This window comes from Globicephala melas, chromosome 1, assembly GCF_963455315.2.
Source record: "Globicephala melas chromosome 1, mGloMel1.2, whole genome shotgun sequence".
Taxonomy (NCBI): Eukaryota; Metazoa; Chordata; class Mammalia; order Artiodactyla; family Delphinidae; genus Globicephala; species Globicephala melas.
The window spans coordinates 92,629,610-92,656,534 of NC_083314.1; the positions used below are offsets into that span (position 1 = coordinate 92,629,610).

At 41.0% G+C, this 26,925-nt stretch overlaps 1 protein-coding gene across 1 annotated transcript in view; it reads left to right on the forward strand.

The window, feature by feature from the left end:
• Nucleotides 1–1,511: 1,511 nt before the first annotated feature.
• Nucleotides 1,512–26,925, forward strand: part of AKNAD1 (AKNA domain containing 1) — a 28,692-nt gene continuing 3,278 nt past the window's right edge. Inside the window, 8 exon segments of the mRNA XM_030868881.2 lie at nucleotides 1,512–2,486; nucleotides 4,531–4,570; nucleotides 5,099–5,247; nucleotides 5,344–5,406; nucleotides 9,961–10,094; nucleotides 17,813–17,969; nucleotides 23,521–23,606; nucleotides 26,787–26,884. Coding sequence (XP_030724741.2) covers nucleotides 1,512–2,486; nucleotides 4,531–4,570; nucleotides 5,099–5,247; nucleotides 5,344–5,406; nucleotides 9,961–10,094; nucleotides 17,813–17,969; nucleotides 23,521–23,606; nucleotides 26,787–26,884 — 1,702 coding nt within the window.

Genomic DNA, 26,925 nt, shown 5'->3' on the forward strand with positions numbered 1-26,925 from the left:
TCAAATCCAGGTCTCCCAACGCCTGCTTCCCCTCTGTGCTTTTGACTTTCCTGGGAAGCATTTCCCTTGTTCTTCACGTTCAGTTGGAGTAGCCTGTAATTTTGTTCATGTACCTCACTTTACAGTAAATATTAGACTGGTAAAGTAATCCTGCAGTGATGATGATGACGATAATTCTTCTTTTTCTTCTCTCTTTCTCCCTCTCACTTTAAACAAAATATTTTTTTGAGTTCTCTAACATTGGCATATATCTATAAATTCAAATTTTTGTACAATGTTTTATAGATATCTTTACCACATTTAGCGTTTACTCTATTTTTTGCTTGGAGAATTAATCTTACTTATTTTGTCAAACATATTGCTTTAGCTTTTTAGGTTATATAATAAAGCAGAAGTCCACAGACTCATAAAAATTTAGATGGGGAAGAGGCCCTCAGAGTTCTGTTCATCCAACCCCATCATTATATGGGCAAGGGAGGCCAGCCAGTGGTTGTGGGTCCCTTGGTTGAGTCAGAGCCTCAGTTACTCCCTTAAAACTGGAGGTAATTATACTACTTCTAAAAAGTTGTCCCAAAAGTTTGCAAATCAAGAAGTCATATCTAAATGGCTGCTTTAAATTTTATTTAAAATAATAAAAGACTCATACCAAATGGCAGCTGGTTTTGCTCTGAATATTTTCAGGAGTATCGCTGAGACACGCTGCTACCAGCAGACTGTGGCAGCTTGACAGGACTGCTCAGAGCAAGGCAGTCTCTTGAACTGGGTTCTGCCTGGGTTCTAATCAGAAGAGGGATGCTTGATGGCAGATTGGCCTCAAAAGACCTTTTGGTTCCTTGCTCATATTTCTGTCAGTCCTTCTCTGCCTTTCTCCAATATACAAGGGAAAATCAGAATAAGGGGACCAGAATGTCTGGGAGGACAAATGAAAAAGCACCAGAACAGAGTAGGCTGGTGGTTTGTTTGAGTTGAGTCTGCTTTCAGTGCCACACAAAGAGGCCCATCAGTGATGTGTGGACAAGTGACAGCCGTGGTACTTAAAAAAAAATCAATCCTTTACTTGCATTCCAAGCTCCTATTTGGGGAGAACAAATTTCAAATAGTACTTCCTAAGAGAAGTTGGTAAATATTTGGTCATTAACTAGAGACCAATGTCTCCCTCAAATTTTAATGAATAAAAAGTTTAGCCCCCCTCCTTTCTAATTCCTTGCTTATATACCACTGATTATGTTCATGTAGGCTTTAGGATGAGTTACTCTTGGCTGTGCTTCCTGCCTTCATGTTTATAACTGCATTTCTCTAAACGAAAAGCATCCATTTTGTTCCGGCATAGACACTAGGATAAGCATGGTTTCATACGTTAAATAAATTATATTTAATAATGAGGCTCTTTTTGTTTTGCACGGACTAAGACACACAATGAAGACAATCAGTGAAAACCAGAAGGTCTGTTGCTACAATTAAGAACATCAAGACTAGGCAGCAACCGATAAAGGAGGTCAAGCCGCACATACATGGATGAAGCCGATTTCTCGGAAGATGCAACTTCTGAGAAACAGGAGGATTTGCCTTATGATGGGGACTTCTCCCAAATTCAGATGTACAACGATTACAATTTTACCTCAAAATATGACATCCTTGATGTCTCAAATCAAATGAATTTAACAGAAGAGGACCTTCAAGAAAAGGCCACACATAGAGAGACTTGCAGAAAGGCAGATATGGCCGTGACGTTGGATAAAACAACTGAAAATGCTGTCAGCAAAAAATATAATAAAGAGAATCAATGCACCATAAATCTTCATATCCCATCTAACCAAGGAGACCCTTCAAAGTCAAACATTCCTGATATTTTACTCCATCATCTTTGCAAAGAGGAATTCTCAAAAGGTCAAGGCATTAATTGTGAAACTCTCCCAGAGATCTCTAATGCTGACAGTTTTGACGGAGCTATTATTAAAAATATTATTTTGCAGCATGTTACGAATTCTTGGCCAACAGAGCAAACCTCAGAACTCACTGACCAACTCAACTCCAAAAGCGATGGTGAAAACAGCAATAAGCCCGGGTGTTTGCCAACCACGACAGAAGAAAACACCTCTGATTTAGAAGATCCAGTCGCTGCTGGAGAAAGCAACCATCAGGAAAATTCAAATTTTCTAACTAAAATCAAGTGTCCAGGTGATAAAGAAAAAAGTTGCCAAGGGCAGACACCCCAGAAACAGCAGGCTGAAAAAGCAAGTTCAGGCAACAGGTTCAAATATGGCCAAGGTCAAGTTCATTACTGGTTCTCTGATTCCTCTAAGGTTGCTCCTAAAAATAACATAATTGACAAACCACTTACAACTGATAAACAAGCCAGCTTTTCTCCTAAATTGAGAGATAAGTCAGCTATTGTGCAAGATATTTCAGAAAGCATGTCTAGATCAAACGGTGTTGAAAAACAAGAGCAGAAATGGAAAACTCCTGAAACTTCAAAACAGATAGAGGTAAGTGAAAGCCGTCTCCAGCAAACATATAAGCAGGGCTGCTACTCATCTATATCAGTGTGGGTCTCTGGAGGGTGCATAGAACTGAGGTTCTGGGTTCTAGTTCTGGCCCAATACCTTGACCTCTCAGAAGCTCAGTGGGTCTTCTCCTGAGAAGAATCAGGGGCTGAACTAACAACAACACATAATAGAATAAAATCCAAGTTCTTCAACCTGGAATTTGCATTTCCCTGTTTTTCATGTCATCCTACTCTTCTAAACTAAACTCCCCCCTCCCATCCCAGGAGTCATCCTTAGGTACCTGGCTGGCCCTGCCCTCTACGAGATCCTGCCTTACGTGGAACATCCCACCTCTGCTTACCACAGACCTGCTCATTTTCATGGCCTCCTTCAATTCCCCACTGGCCACAGGACTTCTCAGAACCCCCTAGTCACAGTCTTTCCCATCCTTGTTTGTTTAGTATTCTGTCAGAGCATTTATCTCAGCCCGCTTTGGATCCTAACGATTTAGAAACATCTGTTCCTTCCACTAGATTTGAAGACTCTGGAGGCAGCCACCTCGTCTCCATCTTTCCTTTGCCCAAGTTCCCCCAGAGGCCTAGCCTTCTGTTTGCACATATTATGTCCTTGGTTATGAATGCTCAATTGGACTGAATTAAGATCTTTAATAAAACGCTTCAAGACTGTTATATTGGTAACTATTTAGTACAAAATTTTGCTAATGTTTACTTTACACTATTTCCCCTTTCCGCATCTTCCCATCCTTCCACCCACCTTCCCAGCATGCTGAGGCTCAGGATCTCATTGATTGTTTGAGGTTCAATAGTTAGGTAAGTTCACAGTAATGATCAAAGTAAACACTGTAGCTCTCTGGCACTTTGCCAGGACTGTATGATCTTTCCTTTAAGCCTTCTATGAGGGGCCCCCTGACTGAACGTTCTCTGCCTATTTCCATTTCCACCTCTTTATGCTTCAGCTGCCTTCCCTTTCAGCTGAACGTTCTGGGGAGTTTGAGCAGAAGCCCCCACCCCTGACACACACACACATACACACATACCGGGAGCCAGCAGCCCACCTGGCCTCGACTGGGACGCTTCTCTCAGTCATGGAGAAATCTGCACCCCTGTGACACTGGGAAGTCTCCACGTTCCTCATTCTGCTTGCAGGAGAACACCCCTCGGTGGGCACAGTTCTCAGTGCCCTGTGGTTAGTAGGGGCAGAATGAATATCAAGTTCATCTGTCTCTGGCAATGGGAGCCTGAAGTCAGGTGTCTGATTCTCTCTCGTCCTGTCAATTCAGGTTGGAGAACTGGACTCTATAGGTTCCACAGCCACCGTATAATTGAGATATTCGTAATAACCACAGTCTAGTTTGACCACTACAGTAGCGTATTTGTGAGCTGTGTGTGTTGGGAACAATGGGAAGACCCTCAAGGTGAATCACTCCAGAATCTGAACTCTTATCCAGTTAGCCTGTGGTGAGTAGAAAAGGGCTGTGTGAACAATCACTATCTTGACACATTTTGGAACTTAACACTTACTGTTATTCTCTGGAGTGTGGCTACCATGTGTCTGAGTGTTAGTGAGAGCGCCAGCAATAGAGCCGGTGACGAGATCAACAACGGTCCTTTGTGGAACCTATGGTCTAGCTGTAGGAGAAATATGTGAGTATTCCTCGTAATAGTAACAAACATGATAGTAGTAACAGCTAACATAAACGCTTACCATATGACAGATACTATGGTAACATTTAATTCTCATCACAACACTATGAGGTAGGTTCTATTACTAGAACCTGGGTTTTAGTAAAATGGGTTCTATCCCCATTTTACTGTTGAGGAATTTGAGGTTTACAATGATGAAGTAATTGCTCTGGGTCACCTGGCAGATAAGTGTCGGAGTGGAATTTAACCTTGGCATCAGGGCCCCAGCTCTTGACACAACTGGGTGGCCTCCATGATGACCAGAACACATCGAGTCATCCTGAGTAATGGCGTCATGATCACTATCAACAGTCACGTTTTCTTATCCTTTAAATGCGCAGATGGAGCCCATGGTACACATCCACCAAGAACATCTTGCAGGTACTAGCATTTTAAAAAATACTTATTTATTTAATTTTTGGCTGCATTGGGCCTTCATTGCTGTGCGTGGGCTTTCTCCAGTTGTGGTGAGTGGGGGCTACCCTTCGCTGTGGTGCTTGGACTTCTCATTGTGATGGCTTTTCTTGTTGTGGAGCACAGGCTCTAGGCGCACAGGCTTCAGTAGTTGCAGCACGTGGGCTCAGTAGTTGCAGCTCGCAGGCTCTAGAGCGCAGGCTCAGTAGTTGTGGCACACAGGCTTAGTTCCTCCAAGGCATGTGGGATCCTCCAGGACCAGGGATCCAACCCATGTCCCCTGCACTGGCAGGCAGATTCTTAACCACTGGTCCACCAGGGCAGTCCCAGTACCAGCATTTTTAAACCTCTTTGATTTAGATATACGTTTTGCAAAAAAAATTTTTTTTAAATAGTGATTGGTAGTGATTGCCACAGACTTCTGTTTTCTGTACTTAATAAAACTGCAGTGCAGCTGAGATGAATGATAACCAAAACTTATTCTTTCTTACATAGGAATAGAATCTGAGACAAGTCTCTCTAAGATGCCATTGACTTCTCAGAAAGACCCTTCCTCAAGTTCTTCTTACACATTTCACACGATATCCCAAGGGAAACAGATGTGTCAGAAGTTAAAAGAACAGACTGATCAACTGAAGACTAAAGTAATACTTTTAAAGCTTATTATGAAAGATAGAAATAACCAAATTCAAACGTAAGACACTATGCCCTTAACGAAATATTGCATTTTTTCACTGCAGGTACAAGAATTTTCCAAAAGCATAGCACAGGATTCTCCCTATCATTTGCAAGATAGGAGGCTGGTAATAAATTTGATCAAGTTTTAAAAATCTTTTTAGGAAATTTCACATGGGAAAATACAAATGACTTTATAGTATCATGTTTTCTCTACATTGGTGGGAATAGAAATGCTCTGATAAGAAATGCTTTGCTGAAGATGAAACTATCTTTGTGTTACAGGGACTAAAAGAGCTTAGAGCTTTCTGTTTCTATATGTATTTAGCCCTTTCTCCTTCTCAGGGATCTATTACTTATGGCTGTTTTTCCTCAGCAGTCATCCCATAATAAATATGAGACCATGGTAAGTTCAAGAGAATAATATGTCAGCTGTTGTAAAGGGCAAGCACATCCAGATTTGATGGGTCCTGGGGGATACAGGCTACAAAAATGGCCAGTATCTGGCAACTCAATATGTAAAATTTTGAAAACTTAAAATTAATCTTGAAGCCATGCTCTTCAGATCAAAACCTTTGACTTTCGCATCCTTGCTTGTTGTTGCATTTAATCAAATCATTAATTTATGTTGTAACCATAGCCTTGTTCATCAGCGTCAGGGTCGTGGGAAGTGGGGGTGAAGCATGGCAGTGGGGCAAAAAGCTGAGACTACTAGAACCAGGTGTGTGTGAAGTTGAAGATGTAGTTTAGGCCACTGGGTCAGCAGCAGGACAGATGGCCAGAAGTCCTGACGTAAAGGACACGAGCAAAGCTCAGGGCAGTCTGTGCTTCAGAAACCAAACAGTATAGACAAAAACTAGGAGGAGGCAAATGTTGAGACACAGTTCATTATTCTTTCACCATAGTAATTAAATAACTCATACATTCATTCGACAGCATTTGTAGGGTACTTCCTATGACTCAGACTCTGTATCAGGCATTAGGAATTTGGAGATGATGAAACATTTCTTTTTCAAGCGACTTATCGTCTCCTAGGAACAGACCAGTAAATCAACAAGTAACATGCAGCTTGGGAAAGGTTACATATGATACTAATGGCAGCACTGAAGAGGCTCACCCTTGCCAGTGAGACGGTATTTTAGAAGGCTTCCTGGAAGGGACTTCTGAGCTGGGCATGTAGGAAGAATATGGCAGAGTAAGGGCAAAGGTGTATTCCAGGAAAAGGAATCAGCAGGTGCAGTGGCACAGGGACAAGAAAGTGCTGAGAGTGTGAGGAACTGTGTGGCAGTGTAATTGACCAGATGGAGCTCAGGGGGAAGGGAGGAGACTGGAGAGGTAGATAAGGACTACATCATGAAAAGCCTTTACACCACGCTAAGGAGCTTAGATTAATTTCATCCTGAGGTGGAGTGATGGGGCAACACTGGAGGATTCAAAGCTGAGAAACAGCAAGCACCATGGGGGCAAGACTGTAGGGACAGAGATCGGCTAGAAAGCCATAATCCAGGTAACAAGTTATATGAAGTCCTAAAGCAAGGCTGGCAGTGAGGATGGAGAGGGCACAAATCCAAGAGTTTAAGGAAGTGGCGGCAGATTGAACCAGGTAAATAAGAGAGGAGGCTTGGATGCATTCCAGATTTCTAGCTTGGGTAACCAAGGTCAGGAATAAAAGTGGAGGATCCAGTTCAGAATGGGTGTGCCAGGTAGGCAGGAGGCCAGATGTCACATTCAGTTTGGGACATTTTGAGGTACCCATAAGACATCCAATTAGAGAGGTCCAGTAGGCAATTAGAGCGATGGATCTGAAGCTCAGAGGAGTTGTTTGGGCCAGAAATGTAAATTTGGGTATAGTTTTATGTTGAAGCTGTGGGGTATAGGCGATTGCTCAGGCAAACACGCAGAGTAAGCAGTGAAGAAATCCAAAGATAGGATCATAGGAAGCAGAACCAGGGGCAGGTAAAAGAAGAGGGGTCCTCAAAGGAGATCGATGAGGAGAGACTCAAACGGTCGAGGCAGACCTGGAAGGGGCAGAGCCATAGAAGCCAAGAGAAAAGAGGGTTTTGAGAAAGAGGGAGTGCGCCACACCATCAAATCTTCAAGTAAGGAAGGTAAGCAAGATGTGCATTGGATTTGGCAACTGAGAGGTCATGAGGGAGCTTGGCAACCCTGATTTCAATGAAGTGGTAGTTCTACAGAAGCCAGATTGCAGGAGTTAAGGAGTGAATGATAAAGGAGATCTCCTAAAACCCAGGCTTTCAGAAACTGGGAGAACATAAAGTTTTAAAGGCCAAGCAAAGCAGAGGAAACTGGTTCAAGGCATTAGCCTTCTTGAGGAAGTTTCAGGAAGTTTCTTCCTGTGTTAGAGGGTATGTGGGGATTTGTGTCGGGACTGAGAGAAGAGGAGAGAGGTGACTCCTTAGGAAGGTGACTCCTTAATTCTGGGCCCATCTGGTTCAGTGAAGGAAGGCCAGACAGGGCTAAAACTAACTTTCTCAGGGTGAGCAGCACACGGAGAAAGCATTTGGATTTTGCAGCAAACATCCTGGTTCTATGTGTTGATTGTACAAGCTTAGACATGTAGCATGTCTGCCTATCTTAGTTAAGAGAGTTAAATGAGGTACATTTATGGCAAGAAAACTATGCCCTATCTTCTTCTGAACACAATTAAAATTCCAAGATCCCAAATTATAATTCATAATTGGCTTGCTTCACTTTTCTCTTTCCTTTGAATACCTAATTCCTTCTCATGGCTTTAACCATCATTTTCATGCTACCAATTCCTAAATTACTAGTCCTCACTTCTCATCTGGAGCTCCAAATGTTTGTGTTGATCTTCCTTTGGATCTCCCACTCTTACCAAAAATTCTACCTTGCCCAACATTGACATCTTCATTCAAACTTGTTAGCCTTTCCAAATTCCTCAGTTTCATCAGGGGGTTCACATTCTTCCCACCTCCCACAGTAGAAACCTTTGAGTGTTATCTGTGATATTTATAGTATCAGTCAGGGTCCTGGCAAGAACAAGAAGGCTTACTCCAGTGGAGTTACTGAGGAGAGCTTAGTAAGGCATTATTTTACAAAAGCATGGGCAAGGTTAAGGGAAACCAATAAGGGATAGAAAGCATCTCATGGAAGGAACATGGGGCAGAGGGATGGAGGAAGAGCAGATAATGGAGCATAAGAAGAGTAGCAGTAGCTGTAGGGGTAGTTGACAAGCTCTGCGGCTTTTGATAGAGACACAGCCAATCCATGATGATACAGACAGGAGGAAATCAAGGAAATAAAGACCCTACCTCATCCTTCTTCAGTTCCTCTCTCCTGCTGTTGTCTTCCATTGGCTGAAATCAACCAAAGCCAGAGGCATGGGAGCCTACTGATACAGTCCATTGAAGGCCAGCCTCCTGGCTGGGGCACAGAGAAAGTTGGAGGGTGGATCTGGGGTGAGGAGAAATGGAAAACATCTACCACACTTGCCATTTTTTATACCCGTATAGCCAGTATGCTTCTAAACTTGTTTGTTTATTTTAATAATAGTAAGAACTAATAACAATGAAGATGAGAGCTACCATCTATTGAGGGTGTACTATGCTCCTGGCACTAAGCATTATCTCATTTAATTTTTACAATATGAGGTGAGGGCTATTATCTCAAATCAGAAAACTGAAACTTAGAGTTCAAGGTGACTAAAATCATACAATTAGTAGGTGACAGTCTGAACTTGAACCCTGGTGTGTCCGATTCTGTAATCCTATGATGCAGTATTCTTGCCCTTGGCAATATCTCTCCAATTCATCCTTTCCTCTCCATTTTCACGGATACTGCCTGATCCAAGCCCTCTTGAGTCCTTTAAGCCTGACTTAAGTCTCACTTCTTCCACTGAGCCATAGCAAAGTATTCCATCCCACAGTCTGTTTTCCCAACTGGAATAAAATCCCTGAGACCAGGGACTGTGCCTGATACAGCTTTTGTGTCTCTCACACTTTTGGCCCAGGACCAAACATGGGCAGTGCTCAGGGAATGTTTAGTGACTGGGGCTGCAGGGCTGCAGCCTCTGTGCATCGAGATAAGACCCTGACCTGTACAGTTTAAACATTCATCTGCATGAGGCTGCATCTGGAAGACCCATTTGAAGCTTTTGACTAAACTTCCCGATGTTCCTTCCCCACTTCATCCCCCAAGTGCCATAGATTCAATCCCAGGTCCTCTAACTTCAGTTGTTTTCTAATATCTATGTGACTTCTGACATACTTCCTAGAGCCCCAATTTCCTCCTCTATAAAACTGGGATAATAAATCTACTTTGCCACGTTTACAACATTGATGCGTGGATTAAATAAGATAATGAATGGAAAAGTGCTCTGTGAGCTAAAAATTATTCTGCAAATATGTAGGATTATGAATGTCCCATTAACAAAAATTTAAACACCTCCAAGTGGGTTCTAGGAGAGAAATCAGAAGTGAGCATATTTTTCAGCTATGTGCTATGAGGTGTCATAAATGCTGAGATGGGTCTTGGGTTGTCTATATTTTAGATGTCAGACTCTGAAACAAAACAATTGCCAGGAGAAGGATGATGGCTTTGTTTTGACACTACTGTGGGGTACATCCTCATTGTGTTTTGGGAAAAACCAACTACACACACAGGCTTACCTGTGAATGATTCCAGTGACTCCACTGTTATAGGTCCTCGAGAAAATGCAGGGACACCTCGAACTGCTGGAATAGGAGTTTCTGGCCAATAAGGAAAAGCATCTGACTTTGAAACAGCAAGTCCACAAGCGTGAATCCCCAGCTGTCGATGAATTTGATCCAGAAAGGTTAGGCTTAAACTGTGTAAGGTGGAAGGGTCAGAGGTAATCTCCTTCAGGTGGGATTCTGATGCGGCTGATGGCTTAGTGCTTGGAGAGCCATTGGTCTTGGGTCAGCAAAAACTGTGCTCCCATTGAATAAGTGTCACCCCATGCAACAAGCAGTACGGAATTCCTGCTATGTGTAAGGTCCTGTGCAGGGCACTGACCCAGATAGAGTGCCCCAAATGAACAATGGTCTCCTGGAGGAGAGACATTGTGCCACCACCTTGCATTTTGTTGGATGTCATTATAATTGGTTCTGAGACTCAGAAGAGTACAAGAAACTCTAGAAAGGCTCACGTGTTAACCCCAGAGGACGCTCTCCTCTCCAAGCTCCTCCTGTCCTGTCCTCTCCTTCATCCCACTCCTGCCTTTATTTCCCCTGCCTGGTTCTTCTTTTCTGTCCCTCTTTTTCCTCATGCACAGACAATTCCAAAGAGACAGCAGGCAGGAATGAATCATTGTTACATTGGTTAGTGTTGGGGTAAGGGACCCACAAATCCTGATAAAGGCAAAATGTTAAGGCTTGAAGTCAAATGATTCCTGAATTAATTCACATTAGAAACTTGGGTGCACAATCATATCGAATGAAGATTCCAGCTGGCCCTTCTGATGCCACCATGCCCCTCTCTTTCCAATCTAAATAATTTTAAGATGTAGTCCAGGACTCAAGGCTAGGATTGTTTCCATATAATTTCCTGGGATGAATTTAAAGAACCCATTTAGTAGGCTTAATATTTGTAAGTTCAGCTCTTTCTATTCATAGCATTTTAACACGAATTCATTCTTGATGCCAAAATATTTTAATGGTTTATATTCTGGCACTAGCATCCTGAGAAATTACTTCTTCAAAATGAATGAAATCTCTGTCTATTGTTATTTCAATACTGAGTAATTAGACAGCAAGGATGAGGTTTTAATATTGATTTTTTTTTCCCCCAAAGGCATTTTTTTCTTGGAAAAAAGGATCTCCACATGCTTTCACTATTTGTTTAAAAACTAATAGCGTAAGGATATTTATTTTCCAAGAAATCCCACTTGTTTTGGCAGTCGTCTTAAAGACAGGCCTCTGTGCGCATTAAGACCAAAGTTATGCAATGCCTTATTTATATCCTAGTTACACCCACACTGCGCCTGGCCCCAGTATAAATCAAAAGAGTTTCAACTGCAATTATATCCCATATACAGGAGAAGCTGTCAACACTGGGGCAAGGGAAGGACTCAGCCTCTCCCAAAACTCACCTCAGAACTGCCTCAGAGCAAAGTGTGCTCAGCTCCTCTTGTTCTCAAATGGGCAAAATGTGGCAAAGAGCAGAACCCAGTCCAACCCTTGAGGTCGTGGTGTGTCGAGAACCTTCTAAATGATGGGTCCAAAGGCTATTGTTGATGGCTTTCTGTAAAGGAAAGAATTGTGCAAATTAATTGGCTAATTGCTTAAGTCAGCTATTGTGCTCTTATTAAAACCTTCTTATTATTGCCTTTGAAAGGTAATATTCAAAAACATTGTTTGGATTTCATGTATCTTGTTTGTCAGAATGTAGTCTGATGGTCATTTGATTCTTTCACACACTAGCACCAGAAGCCAAGGAGTCAAGAAATGGTGTTCTGCCTCCATCAATCCCTCCTCCCTGATACTATCGGCATACACTCTTGTCTTCTGTTTTACAGAAAAGATCACAAATTCCCTCAAGAAATGTCTTTTCTCCACCTCCAGTTCTGCATGTTTTCACCTCCTCTTTCTTCCTTCACTCACCTTCCAACCTCTCCAGCCTTGGTCCTTGAGCCTATCTCTTCCCGCTACCTTGAGGCCTCGCTCCATCATTTCACTTCCTTTAAATTTTCAGTCTCCCCTTGTCACCTGATGAATTCCCTTCTGACTGCCAGACTAGAACATATTTTCCTATATTTTACTTATCAGTCTGGTTTTCCAGGTTTAGATCTTTGTCCCACCACTCGTTGAATAGGGCAGCCTTTCCCCATTGGTAAAAAGCCACTTTTATCATATACAAAACCCCCATGTGTACATGGGATTGTATCCTCCCCATTGTTCTGTTTCTATTTCTACATTAACCACATAGTTCTAAATTACTATAGGTTAGTGTATATTTTTAAATGTTTCTTCTTTTAAACTTTCTTTAGCTATTCTTGTATACTCTTCTTACTAATAAACTTTATAATCAGCTCAGCAAATTTCTTTTTTTCATTGATAGAGTCACTTTTATTGAGAAATATAGTTTTAGGAACCAAATTTCTTTAATAAAATTCCGTTTGAATTTTGTTTAGGATTTTGTTGAATTTACAGATCAGTTCAGGAAAAATTAAAATCTTTGCAATGAGTATTCCCATCCCATTCCCATGAAAACATCCCCAGCATGTTTTCTTCATGTAGATTTTACATGTTTTGTCAAATTTGTTCTTAGCTATTTTATACTTTTTCTGTGTTTTTTTTTTAAGAGTCAAGATTATACACATACCTTATAAAAAATATTTATTTGGCTGCATCAGGTCTTAGTTGCAGCACGTGCGATCTTCCTTGCGGTATGCGGGATCTTTCACTGTGGTGCATGGGCTCTTTGTTGCGGCACGCGGGCTTCTCTCTAGTTGTGGCATGGGCTCTAGAGCACGCGGGCTCAGTAGCTGTGGCATGTGGGCTCTCTAGTTGTGATGCATGGGCTCCAGACCGTGGCAGGCTCAGTAGTTGTGGCGTGCAGGCTTAGTTGCCCCACAGCATGTGGGATCTTAGTTCCCAGACCAGGGATCGAACCTGCGTCCCCTGCATTGAAAGGCAGATTCTTGACCACTGGACCACCAGGGAAGTCCCTCTGTGTGTTGTTAATAGATGTTTTCTCTAATCCATATACAGGAAATAAAGAAAATTGTATGTTTAACTTATACGGGGCTACCTGACACAATCTTGTTCTTACTATTTCGTTGATTTTCAGTTGACAGTCTTAGTTTTTAGGTATGACAATCAGAAACAAATAATAGTTCCCCTCAACTTCACTTTTCCCCTTAAATATTTATACATTATATCTTTTCTTCCCACCAACTTTTCTATATCACATTTCTTTTTATTGCTTTATTTCATTTGCTAGGTTTTCCCAAAAAACATTGAATAATACTTGTGAAAACAATCATTCTTGTCATGTTCCTAATGGTATCGGGAATTCTTCCAAGTATAATGACTGCTGTAGGTTCAAGTAGATAAGCTTTATCGAGAAAGTTTCCATCTATTCCTAGCTTACTAGAATTAGATATTTTTAAATTTAGGAAAAAGTTTAATCAAATGGGGTTTAGAAATCTAGTTAATCTCCTTTATGAATCTAGTGAAATATATTAATAAATATCCTAATGTTTATCTATAGAATCAGTTGGGAAAATTTCCCCTTTCTTTTTATGTTCCAGAAGAGTTACTTAAGGTCTTTGGTAAACTCACCCATAATTCCACTTGGATTTGGTGCTTTTGGGGGGGCAAAATCATAAAACCCCTAGAACATAACAAAGTAGAATACCTAGATGACCTTTGTTATGGTGATGGTTTTTGAGATACAACATCAAAGGCACCACCCATGAAAGAAATAATTGATAAGCTAGACTTCAAATTAAAAACTTCTGCTCTGCAAAAGACAATGTAAAGAGAATGAGAAGATGAGACACTTCTCGTAAAGGACTGTTATCCAAAATATGCAAAGAACTCTTATAACTCAACAGTAAGAAAAAAACCCAATTAAAAAATGTACTAAAGATCTTAACAGACACCTCACCAAAAGAAAACATACAGATGGCAAATAAGCATATGAAAAGATGCTCCGCATCATATATCATCAGGGAAATGGCAAATTGAAACAACAATGAGATACCACTACACACTATTAGAATGCCCAAAATCTGGAATGCTAAAAACACCAAATGCTGGTGAGGATGTAGAGCAATAGGAACTCTGCTTTATTGCTGGTGGGAATGCAAAATGCTACAGCCAGTTTGGAAGATAGTTTGGCAGCTTCTTTCAAAACTAAATATACTCTTACCATATGATCCATCAATCATGCTCCTTGGTATTTACACAAAGGAGATGAAAACTTATGTCCAAAAACATGCACATGGATATTTCAAGCAGTTATATTCAGAACCATCAAAACTTGGAAGCAACCAATATGTCCTTCAGTAGATGAACTGCACTAATTAACTGTGGTCTATCTAGACAATGGAATATTATTTGTGCTAAAAAGAAATGAGCTATCAAGTCATGAAAAGACATGGATGAAACTTAAATGCATATTACTAAGAAAGAAGCCAATCTGAAAAGGCTACATGTTGCATGATTCCAATTATGTGACATTCTGTAAAAGGCAAAACGGGCAAAAACAAAAAGATCAGTGGTTGCTAGGGGTTAGGGTGGGGGGAGGGTTGAATAGGCAGAGTACAAAGGATTTTTAGGGCAGTGAAAATACTCTGTATGATATCCTAAAGGTGGACACATGTCATTATACATTTGTTCAAACCTATGGAATGTACAATACTAAAAGTAAATCCCAATGTAAACTATAGACTTTGGGTGATTATGATGTGTCAATATAAGTTCATTAATTATAACAAATCTACCACTCTGGTGGGGATGTTGATAATGGGGGAGGTTATGTATGTGTGGAGGCAGTGGGTATATGGGAAATCTCTGTATCTTCCTATCAGTTTTGCTGAGAAGCTAAAACTTCTCTAAAAAAAAATATTAAAAAATATACCACTCACATTCTCTGATCACTGGAAATTAATAATAAAAAGATAGTAAAAATCTAATCAGAAAATTTTAACGCTCATCTAAATAATTCTTGTGTTAAATAGGAAATAAAAATGGAGGTTAGGAATAATCTACAAGTCAATAAAATAAATGAGAAAATAACATGAAAACCAATGTAGTATAGCTAAAGTAGTACTCTGAAGAAAATTTATAGTTTTAAAATGCATTTATTAGGGGGGAAAGTTCAAAACCAATAAACTAAGAATTCAAACCAGGAAGGCAGAAAAAGAACATCAAAATAAACCCCCAAAAAGGAAGAGATTCATAAAAGGAAGGAGAAATAAATGAAGTTTAAAATAATTTAATCAATAAAACATTTTCTTTGAAAATATCTATAAAATAAACCACTGGAAAGTCTGACTGAGAAGCATAAATAACATAAAGAATGAGAAAGGAAAAATATCAGAATAAAAATTTTAGATCAAATGGGATTGGACAATTTCATATCAACACAGTTTAAAATGTAGATGAAATGGACAAATCTCTAGGAAAATATAAATTATTAAACTCTACTCAAAAAGAGGTAGGAAATCCGAAAAGACTAATAACCAGACAAAAATAGAAAAGATTGTAAACAGTCAAACCCCCAAAATGTACCAAATCCAAGTGGGACTATGGGTGAGTTCAACAAAGACTTTAAATAACTCTTCTGGAACATAAAAAGAAAAGGGAAAATTTCCCAACTCATTCTATACATAAACATGATCCTTCTATTCCTGGTCTATGATCCATTTGGGGCTGATTTTTGTGAAGAGTGTAAGGTCTGTGTCTAGATTCATTTTTTTTTTGCACATGGATGTCCAGTTGTTCCAGCACCATTTGTTGAACAGATTATCTTTGTTCCATTGTATCACCTTTACTCCTTTGTCAAATATCAGTTGACTAATTTTATGTAGGTCTATTTGTAGGCTGTCTATTCTGCTCTTTGGTCTCTCCATATAAACTTTATTTTTTTGGTTGCGTCAGGTCTTAGTTGCGGCATGTGGGATCTTTCATTGTGACACAGGCTTCTCTCTAGTTGTGGTGTGTGGGTTTTCTCTCTCTAGTTGTGGCATGTGGGCTCTCTAGTTGAGGCACGTAGGCTCAGTAGTTGTGGTGGGCTTAGTTGCCCCACGTCATGTGGGTTCTTAGTTCCCTGACCAGGGATTGAACCCAAGTCCCCTGCATTGGAAGGAAGATTCTTTACCACTGGACCTCCAGGGAAGTCCCCATATAAACTTTAGAGTCAGTTTGTCAATAGCCACAAAAGAAGTTGCTGGGATTTTTACTAGGATTGCACTGGATCTATAGATCAAGTTGGGAAGAACAGATATTTTGATAATATTGCGTCTTCCTATCCATGAACATGGACTATCTCTCCATTTATTTAGTCCTTTGATTTCACTCATCAGAGTTTTGTAATTTTCTTCATAGAGACCTTGTGCATATTGTTTTAGATTTATACCTACATATTTAAGTTTTTTGGACCTTAATGTAAATGGTACTATGTTTTTAACTTCAAATTCCACTTGTTCCTTAAAAGAATATAGGAGGGCTTCCCTGGTGGCGCAGTGGTTGAGAGTCTGCCTGCCGATGCAGGGGACACGGTTTCGTGCCCCGGTCCAGGAAGATCCTGCGTGCCACGGAGCAGCTGGGCCTGTGAGCCATGGCCGCTGAGCCTGCACATCCGGAGCCTGTGCTCTACAATGGGAGAGGCCACAACAGTGAGAGGCCCGCGTACCGCAAAAAAAAAAAAAAAAAAGAATATAGGAAAGTGATTGACTTTCATATATTAACCTTGTACCCTGCAACCTCACTATAATTGCTTATTAGTTCCAGAAGTTTTTTTGTTGATTCTAATTTTCTACACAGATGATCATCTGTGGACAAAGACAATTTTATTTCTTCCTTTCCAACGTGTATACCTTCTCTTTCTTTTTCTTGTCTTGTTGCTTTAGCTAGGACTTCAAGTACAATGTTGAATAGGAGTGGTGAGAAGGAATATTTTTGCCTTGTTCTTGATCTTAGTGGGAAAGAACTGGTATAATTTTTAATGTTTTGGAATTTGTTGAGATTTTTCTTTGTGGAGTAATATGAGATAAATTTTTATAAATTTAATGAATTTGAGGAAAATTAATTCTTTGGGGGCAAAATATATATTTATATTTATATATGCATGTACATATATACACATATACCTATATGTACATATACCTATGGATCAAGCTTGTTAATTAAGTTATTCAGATTTTTCATATCATTCTTTTTCAGTTGATATAAATCACTATTTTCCTAGAATCATAGCTCTTAGAACTGTAAGGGACTTCAAAATAATCAGATCCAGATAAGCAAAATATTGTTATCTCATGTTATAGTTGAGACATTGGAGGCACAGAAAGATTAAGTGATTTGCCAAAAGATACACAGCTAATGAATAACAAAATGAGAATTAGAAATATAGAACATGATAAATATAATTAGCACTACTGTACGTTATATATGAGAGTTGTTGAGAGTAAATCCTAAGAGTTCTCATCACAAGGAAAAAAATTTTTTCTTATTTCTTTAATATTGTATCTATATGAGATGATAGATGTTCAGTAAATTGTTGTGATAATCATTTCGTGTTGTATGTAAGTCACGTCATTATGTTGTACACCTTAAACTTGTCCAGTGCTGTATGTCAATTATATCTCAATAAAACTGGAAGAAAAAATTGAGTATTAGAGCCCAGGCCTTTGCAGTGAAACTATAAACAGGATGCCTGTCAGGGAAGGTGTCCATTACCCTTCCTGTCTGAAGATAGATGGCATTAAAAATGTAGATCAATGTTATATTCAAGAACTGTTGTTACTAATTAGAATGTTGACTGCATACTCAATAAGATGCCTGTGTGTTTATATTTACCTAGAAAAGTAGAAGGTGAAATCTTCACATTGGAGATGCTACTTGAAGATTTTAAAGAGAAAATTAATAAAGGCAAATACACTTCAGCTGTCTCTCTTCCCGTGAGTTCTCAAATCAACCTGGATAACTTGTCATCCACATCCTCTCCATCCTCAAATGAGGTAATATAGCAGCCTACAGCCTAATTTCATGCCAAGAAAAATGGTTTTTATGTATTTATAGAATCCTAATTAATGGAATCACTGAATTCTATCTTAACATTTCATGAAAATTTAACTTTCCAAAGGCCTATGAATCATATTATTTAAAGTGGAACCAGCTTTTAAGAATTAGAAGCTATTTCAAGTGTTGGTTTTTGAAATATCTTATTGGTTTAGGATGTAACAATGCAGCTTAAACTGATGAACTGCTAAAGAGCTATTTCTTCTGGATGAATAGTAACATTTTTTGTAGATCTTGCATGCCTGGAAGAAATAATTTTTCTTCTTAATAGTTTTGTACTATTTCTGCTACATAAAGAATAACACACTCAGTGAAAGAACCATTTCTCATGAGTCCACTTCTACATTTTCTTTCTCTCAAGTTAAATTCTTTTGGATTGTCTACATATGCAAAACCAGGAATTCAAATCAATTACCAGTGTCTTTCTATAGTACTTTTTGTAACCTCAACTATCAGAACATTTCAGAATACATGAAAATTCTGACAAATGGAATCATCTGGATAATTGCCTTAAATTGACTGTATTTGAAGACACAGCCCATGGCTGTTATTCAAAACTTGAATAGGTTTTTGTCAGAGTTTAGGACAGGATATTGAAGATTATATAAATGTTAGCCCTTCCAAACAAGTATGTTTGCCTCCTCAAAAATCCCATTCATTCAAGGCCCATCTTCAGAGTTAGCCCACTAACTCTGAAGGTTAGTTATATAACCTTGATGCATAGCCGCCCACTCCAGGCAGGATTCTTCATCCCAGCCTCTGTGCCCCCATAGCATCATGTCTCATTTGTCCTTGTGCCTTTGTACCCATCTTTGTAGCCCGAACAACTGACTGAATGCCTGGTATAGAGTGAGTACTCGGTATAGTAAACTCTGCACCACTGTGGATTTAACAAATGATCGCCAAGGTTCGCAGCTGGTTCTCTCTCTAGTCCTGAACCGAAATTAGCTTCAACATGGTGTGAGTGAGCCTAGTGAGGCAGCCCAGGCTCCTGTTCAGCACTCCCCTCAGGTCTGGGTTCGCTCTTCTTAACTGGCCTCAAGTGTATAGCAACTGTTGTGAGATGATGAGGACTCTATAACTTTGTGATAAATAGCCCTGAAAAGAGAGTCTACCTCTAGTATTAACCATTCATTCGGTAAATATTTCTTGCTAAATGCTAGGCACTTTTCTCGGTATTGGGGATACAATATAAACAAGGCAGACAAACCACCTGCCCTCAAGATGCTTACATTTCCATGAGGGACACATACAACAAACAGATAAAATTAACGTGGAATTACAGAATGTTAAAAGTGCTATGTAGGTGCAAGTAATAATGCATTCCTTAGGACTGTGAAGCCAGACTGCCTGGGTTCAAATATCAATATGAGCTCTGTCATTAATCAGCTTTGTGACCTTAAGAAAGTTATATAAACTCTCTGTGCCTCAGTTTCCTCCTGTATAAAGTGAGGATAATAATATCTGTCTAAGCTTCCAACTCCTTTAGCAAAAAGCCTTTGCAAACTGTAAAGGTCTGAGCCAACGGAACTATTATGTCTACTATAATTTTGTCATTATCATTTTAGACCCAGGGGTTTTTAATTCCATTATTTCTAATTCCTTTATAATGAAATATCTCAAAGCTGGCCCGCAGACCAGCAGCATTGGCTTCACCTGGCAGCTTCTTAGAAATTTTAATGATATTATTAGGACGTTTAAATGAGTTAATATACGTACTTAAAACAGGGCCTGGCTCACAGTAAGCACATTACCTGGGTGTAGGTACCGTGACAATTAGGTGACGGGATATGACCAAAAGTAACTCACAGTGGGAGGGTAGGGTCAGAGGTGAGATCTGAATTGAGTACTGGGGGATAAGAATGAGGTAGCTAAGTGAGGAGTCCGGGGAAAGGGACTCCAGGCAGGATATGATGCTGCCTTAGGTGTGGTGTGGAAATGCAGAACCCATTTTGAGTCACCTCCTGTGCAACAGCAGCCCTAATGGCAAGTCCCTCTATGCGGCTCCCCAGTTACCCAAGGAGCACCCTGGCCGTCCTGCGTGGCGCCGGGGCCATGTGGGTGAGAGGGGACAGGGCGCCGCCCCCACCCCCCACCGGCACAGACACAGGAGGCCCCCTCTTCCGAGGAACTTGACAGGCTGGTCCCACAGCTCAGCAAAGAGGGCAGCGACGGGCCCCTCCTGAGGGTCCGAGAAGGGAGACGTGGACTTGGACCACCGCTTCCACCTCCGGGAGCCTGGCTTCCTTGGGGGCCCTCTCTCCGTAGAGACGCCCAGGGGAGGGAGGGTGGGAAAAGGGCAAGTGGTCACTTGGTCCCACTGTCCCAGGAGTGCTGAAATTAAATTCCCAGTGACTCTTCACCAGATTAAACAAAACCCAAATAATCCCCCAAAGTGGGGCGCCCAGGTAGCTCAAGAACTGACTCTAAAATTCAAACTGCTTTTTTTTTTAAAAAAAAAAAAACTAGACTAACCAGATCAAATGACCATGAGGTTGTCTTCGGCTTCCGGAGTAACGTCCTGCAGCCCCGTCCTGGCTCTGCTCAGTTCATTGCCTTGGCTCTTTAACCAACCAGTATGGCTGAACGTGACTCTGAAATTGGCATAATTAAGATCACTTGGCCCTTATACTAACCGGCGCCCTGGGTGTTAGTGCTGGTGAGAGCTGCCTGTATTGCTAACCCTCTCCACTCTTTCAGAACTCAGGAGAAACCTGCTTGAGGTACCTGTTCTAGATCAGGGCTTCTGCAACTGCAGTCTGCCGTGGACTCACCTGCAGATCTTACTGAAACACTGGCTTTGATTCGGTAGGTCTGGGGTGAGCCTGCAATTCTGCATTTCTAACAAGCTCCCAGGTGATGTCAATGCTGCTGGTCTGGGGACCACACTTTGAGATGATTTCATTATAAAGGAATTGGAAATACTGGGATTAAAAGCCCTGGGTCTAAATTAATAATGACAAAATTATAATAAGCAATAAACAGTAATAATTCTGTTGGTTTGGAGTTTTGCTGTTTGCATAGACTTTTTGTAGAAGAAAAATTGGAAGCTTAGAAAGGTGAAGAGATTTGCCCAGTGCAAATACAGGAGACACTGGATCCCAGGTCTCCCAGTTCAGGCGGAGGGCACCCCCCCTACATTCTGCTAATGTAAATCTGCCTTAACTGTGAAGTGCGGAGATACTCCCTGAAGGCCCAGAAGTAATAAAAGAAAACACAGGGGAAAAATGAAGCAAAAAAAACCTCATTGTTTTTTAAATTATAAAAGTGATACAGGCTTATTGCAAAAAAATCAGAAAATAGAGAAAAGTATACAGAGGAACATTTCACTGACAGAAAAACCATTGCTAATATTTTAGGGTATATCTGGTCTTTTTTTTTCTCTGATACACATACACATTTTTACAAAAATGGGATCATACATGTATTGGGGGCTTTTTTAAGAATTTTTGATGTGGACCATTTTTAACGCCTTTACTGAATTTGTTACAATATTACTTCTGTTTTACGTTTTGGTTTTTTGGCCGAGAGGCATGTGGGATCTTAGCTCCCCGACCAGGGATTGAACCCGCGCCCCCTGCATTAGAAGGTGAAGTGTTAACCACCAGACCGCCAGGGAAGTCCCCATATATGTATTGTTTTAGGATATGCTTTTTACATTTAACATTATATCATGGGCCTCTCAAAAGTTATTGAATAAACCTACAGCTTCATTTTTAAGGACTGCACTGTATTTCATTGTATGGGTGTACCCTGATTCATTAAACCAATCCGTTATTGATGGACATTTAGTTTTTTCCACTTCTTTGATATTAGAAACACTGCTTCAGTAAAATCATTTTATATGCAAACCTTTGGCCATAGTTGATTAGTTCCTTTGAATAAAAACCTAGGGTTGCAGTTAATGGTTCAAAAGATACACAGTGAAAATTTGGATAAACTGGCCTTTAGCAAAGTGGTGCCCACAACAGTGCCTGGGAGTGAAGGTGCCTTCCAACCTGAGCCAAACCAGGGTATCTGTTTTCTTTTTCTCGCCAACCTTTGCTAAAGTGATAAAGGAAAACTGATACCTCATTGTGTTAATTTGTATTGCTTTGACTATTTGTAAAATTTACCCATTTTCATATGTTTCTTGGCCATTTCCACCACCTCTTTGACATGTCAACATTTCAACTAATGTTTGCAAAACTGAAACCACAGTAAATCTTTTTAAGAAAAGCAGACAACTTGAAAAATAGTAAGAGCAAACACTGTTCAGGATGAAGATTTTTATCATACAAAGTTGCTCTGACAAGGGCACGAAGGAGCAGTAGCTCTGTGGTTAAGGACACAAGTGTACGGGGAAAGGCTCAAATGCCAGCTCTGCCACTCACTCTGTGTGACCTTGACGAGCTGCTTAAATTCTCTGAGCCACAGATTATTCATCACTAAAATGGGGACGACATGCCAGGATGGTGGTAAGGAATAAAGGAGGTGATATGAGAGGTACTTGGCACAAGGAGCAATCAACAAATGGTTGTTTTTATGAATAAGAAAACACTGAAACCCTCCAAAAAATTAATGGATAAAAGATTAGAACTGAAAGTCACAAGTAGGATATACAACCAATAAATAAACATATGTGGAAATGTTTATCTCCTTTAATAACAGAGGAAATGTTAACACAGGGAGCCACCCCTACTTTTTAAATTAACAAGAACATTTTCAAGGGATAACTCCTGATGCAGAGGAAGGTGTAGACAAACGAGCCACCAACGTTGATGGCGGCTCTGTAATTCGTACAGCTTTGGTGGAAAGAAATTAGGCCACACGTATCATCACACAAGCACTTTCACAACCTTCGACCCAGACATTTCCTAAGGAAGTAATTCAAAATATAGAAAAAGCTGTCTGTACAATGATGCTTATTTCTCACTATTGTTTATAATGGTGAGAAAAGTACGTTTATTTTCTGTTTACATAAAGGGTAAAACCATAGTAAGGGTGGTGTCAGCCTTTTCAGTTCCATAGTGTGATTTTTTTGTGTGTGTTAAACAGGGACATATAAACAATCATTGAGGCCTCTAGATAGTCCCTAAACCTTGTTTTAATTCATAGTTGAATACATTGCTTTGGAAAGGCTTTTAGATTCTGCTAACCAGTGGTCAGATTGAAGGATTTAAAAATCATCTTAAATTGGTTCATCCTCTGGTGGAGCTTGGTGTAATTTGAAACTAAAGGAAAGAGAAAACAGGGTGGGGAGAGTATTCTCTCATCTGTACTAGATTTTTAAATGTCTGGAGAAGGAAGGAAGTCAAGGCAGGGTGGAAGCTTTCTTTCTCTAAGCCCCAGGCCGTTACAGCACAGGCCCCACTGAGCCAGAAATCAGAGTGGAGTCCTGAGATGGTGAGTTTGGCGGGGTCCGCGCGGCTTGCTGGGCTGTGCCTGAGCAGCCGAGGGGTGAGTCACTTCCTCGGTCACATCCACATCTGTGTGTGCTCTGTGGTGCAGGAGGAGCCTAACAATGCTGCGGGGAGGCAGGACAGCACAGAGACGACCGGTGCAAGCTGTGCCTTCTGCCACCAGGTCCTTGAATGGTGAGGGCTTCCAGCTGCTAAATTCCCAGGGTGGGTGGGAGCCGGTCCTGGGATAGTAACTCCAGTGAGGATGGGCATCAACTAACTGAACAGGTGCCAGCAGCCACGGGCCGAGTTATAGAATCGCAGATCTCAGGGCTGGACACGCAGCCCGGTCTCCCTCCCAACTGACAAATCCCTGGAGCAGCGGCTCTCAACTGCGGAGAGCATCAGCCTTACCAGGGCACTTGAAAATAATGCACATGCCTCAGCCCCACCTACTGTATCAGCCTCCCCGGGGTGAAGCCCTGGTGGGAATCTTTTTTTAATATTTATTTGTTTGTTTGTTTGTTTTGGCTACGTTGGGTCTTCGTTGCTGCGCGCGGGCTTTCTGTAGTTGCGGTGAGCAGGGGCTACTCTTCATTGTGGTGTGTGGGCTTCTCATTGTGGTGGCTTCTCTTGTTGCGGAGCATGGGCTCTAGGCACGCGGGCTTCAGTAGTTGTGGCGCATGGGCTTAGTTGCTCTGCAGCGTGTGGGATCTTCCCGGACCAGGGCTCGAACCCGTGTCTCCTGCATTGGCAGGTGGATTCTTAACCACTGCGCCACCAGGGAAGCCCGGGAATCTTTCTTTTAAATCTCCCCCAGATGATTCTGATAGGCCTCTTGGTTAAGAATCATGACCACAGCGTATGGAGGGTGGTTTGGCCTTTAGGCTCCCTTTGAACCTTGCCCATGTGGGAGATTATTATACACCATTGTGTAGCAGCTCGCAGCCTCACTACTCTCTCCTCACAATGAATGAAAACTTACCCTGTTGGGTCCCACCTCTGCCCCCCAGTGCCACCGGAAATAAGCCTAATCCCGTGTCCCAGGGTTTACTTCTCCACATCCCTCAGCAAGAAATCTTCCGGAGGTGACAAGCTGTAAATCGGGTAAAAAGCTGTAGAGGTGAAATCCTAAGGAGAAATTCTTAATGGTTTTGAAACACTCTTTGGTCAGCTGTTAGCCCGCGTGGCTTCAGAATCATTTATTTGAAGCTTCTATCAGTCAGCAAGAGGCGCCTCCTCCAAGCTTGAGAGGCACTGTGGACTGGAGCCAAAGCTTGGCTAATTGACCTTAGGAAGGTGGAGAGGCAAGGAGGGAGGGGCTGTTTAGCCACCACTATTACCTGAACATAATGGATTCGAATAGAGGCAGATGACAAGGTCTGAAAGACTGAAGTTTCCTGTTGGAAAGCATGCCAAGCACGGAATGAGCACTTGTCATAAGGGTCCTATTGAGTTTCCGCCCTCTAAAAAAAGAAACAGCATGGTTTTGTGGTTAAATATCCGTGTGTCATCTGGTGTGAACCATTATTTTAAACCAACATGTCCATCATCAGCTTTGACTCTCCTTTCAATACAAAGGTCACAAATGATGCCAAATCCCTGAGTCATCCCAGATCCACTATTTTTTTTAATTGAATTAAAACCTACGTTTTGACATTTTTTTTTAGGTTTTAGTAAGCATAATAAAAATAGCTTGACATTAAAAAAACGTTTTGATTAAGCTTTCAAGATACTAAATATTTCTCTTCCAAATTCATAGTCTAGACCTCACAGAACCACTAAAGTAGCAAGACAGGGACTGGCGTTCTAGACTACATTTTCTCTTTTATAATGAACAAGATGGAAGGCAAAACACAACCAAGTGTAAAATCAGATCTAACAGTAAATCAACTGCTGGGGTGTGATGTGGCGATATGCATGATTCATAAATTGAAATCTTGGTAAACTATATCATCCCTGAGGAATTAATTGAACAGAGGGTTATATATACTCTTTACTCTTTTAGAAGATTAGCTCTCTCTCAGATGGGATGTGTTCTTTATTTAGCCTACTGATGTACGTACTGTTTGAAGGATATTTATATATATGCAGATAAATAACATATATACTATGTGTAAAATGCTTATCCCTTTATGTCTGATGCAGAATTTTGGATTTAAGAGTACACTTCAGCTACTTGGTCTTGTTGAAAAACTGTCTTCTCAAGTAGAACCGCCCTTAACTGTTTTTGGCAAGAAGATTTTAGTGCACAAAGAAGTTTAAAAGAGGCAGAAAAAGAAACTCATGTGTTGGACTAAACTCACTTGAGTGCCATCCAAGTTTTCCACTTTGGAGAGCAGATGTTCAAATGCCCCAGAGGAGGAGGGTGGAGACAGAAAATGAGGTGTGAGAAAATATGTGACTCATGAGGAGAGCATATTTTTCCAAGAAGAGGGAAAGGGCCTGGCTTCTCAGCCCCCAACCTCACAAACTCCAAGCACTGCGCCTCTCTCCACCAGCAGCAGGCCCAGGCACAGTGGGACATGCACACATTTGCAAGCAAGGCCTGAGGCTCAAACTCCATCCCCGGCAATCAGTCTCATTCCTGACTCACTGGCTACATCCAGGATATCTTGGGCTACATCCAGGATGTCTTGGGCACGGTGCCCTCCAGGCTAAGAATGAGCAACGTTCCCTAGGGGCTATTATAGTATTCCAGGGGCTGAGCTAGAGCTTTCTTAAGAATTGCTGTCAACTAAAATTCCTTTGGAGGAGTTAGAATTTCTGTGAAGAAGGGAGACAGAAGCTACAGACAAGTCGGAGGAAGTGTCCCGGTAAATGACAATCGAAGGGCATCTTTCTGATGCCCCCTGGTGGCCTTGCACAGCTAAAATTAACCCCACATGCTCTCATAGCCTTTAGCCCCACAGACACTGGACAAAATCCACCTTGCTGGAATTTTCGGATCTCTCAGCTAGTGCTTATGGATCCAAAGCCATGTGATCTGGTATTGACATGTAGTACAGCTTCTTCCCCTGATAAGAACTGATTTTGAGACAATGAATTAAACTCCAAATTTTATAATTCCATACTTCAAATTTCTATATTGTTTATGTGTATCATGACTAGATATTATCCTCAGGGAAACAAAACAGATTTACTTTTAATGTTTGGTATGCATGTTCTTTTCAGGCCAAATTGTGCTGGGTGCACTTTCTCACGGGGAAGCTCTCAAACAGGCAGGCAGAGGGATAGCTGTGTTGAGGATGACATGCATCCTCCATCATTCCAGGCTCTGACATAAGAAATTTCACATTTCAGTTTTACCAGACCTCTCACTATCGCTATTAGCAGTATACTAAAAGTTTATGGGATTTTATGCACCTTTTTTAGGAAGCAAAAAATGGAGAAAAAAGGCCACAGAGGAATCAACCGTGGAAGGTTTCCTGTTGCCATTCAAGACAAGGCACGGCACCCAGACTCAGTTCTCGGTAAGTTGAGGGGTCTGGGGCCAGTCGTCATGATCCCTCTC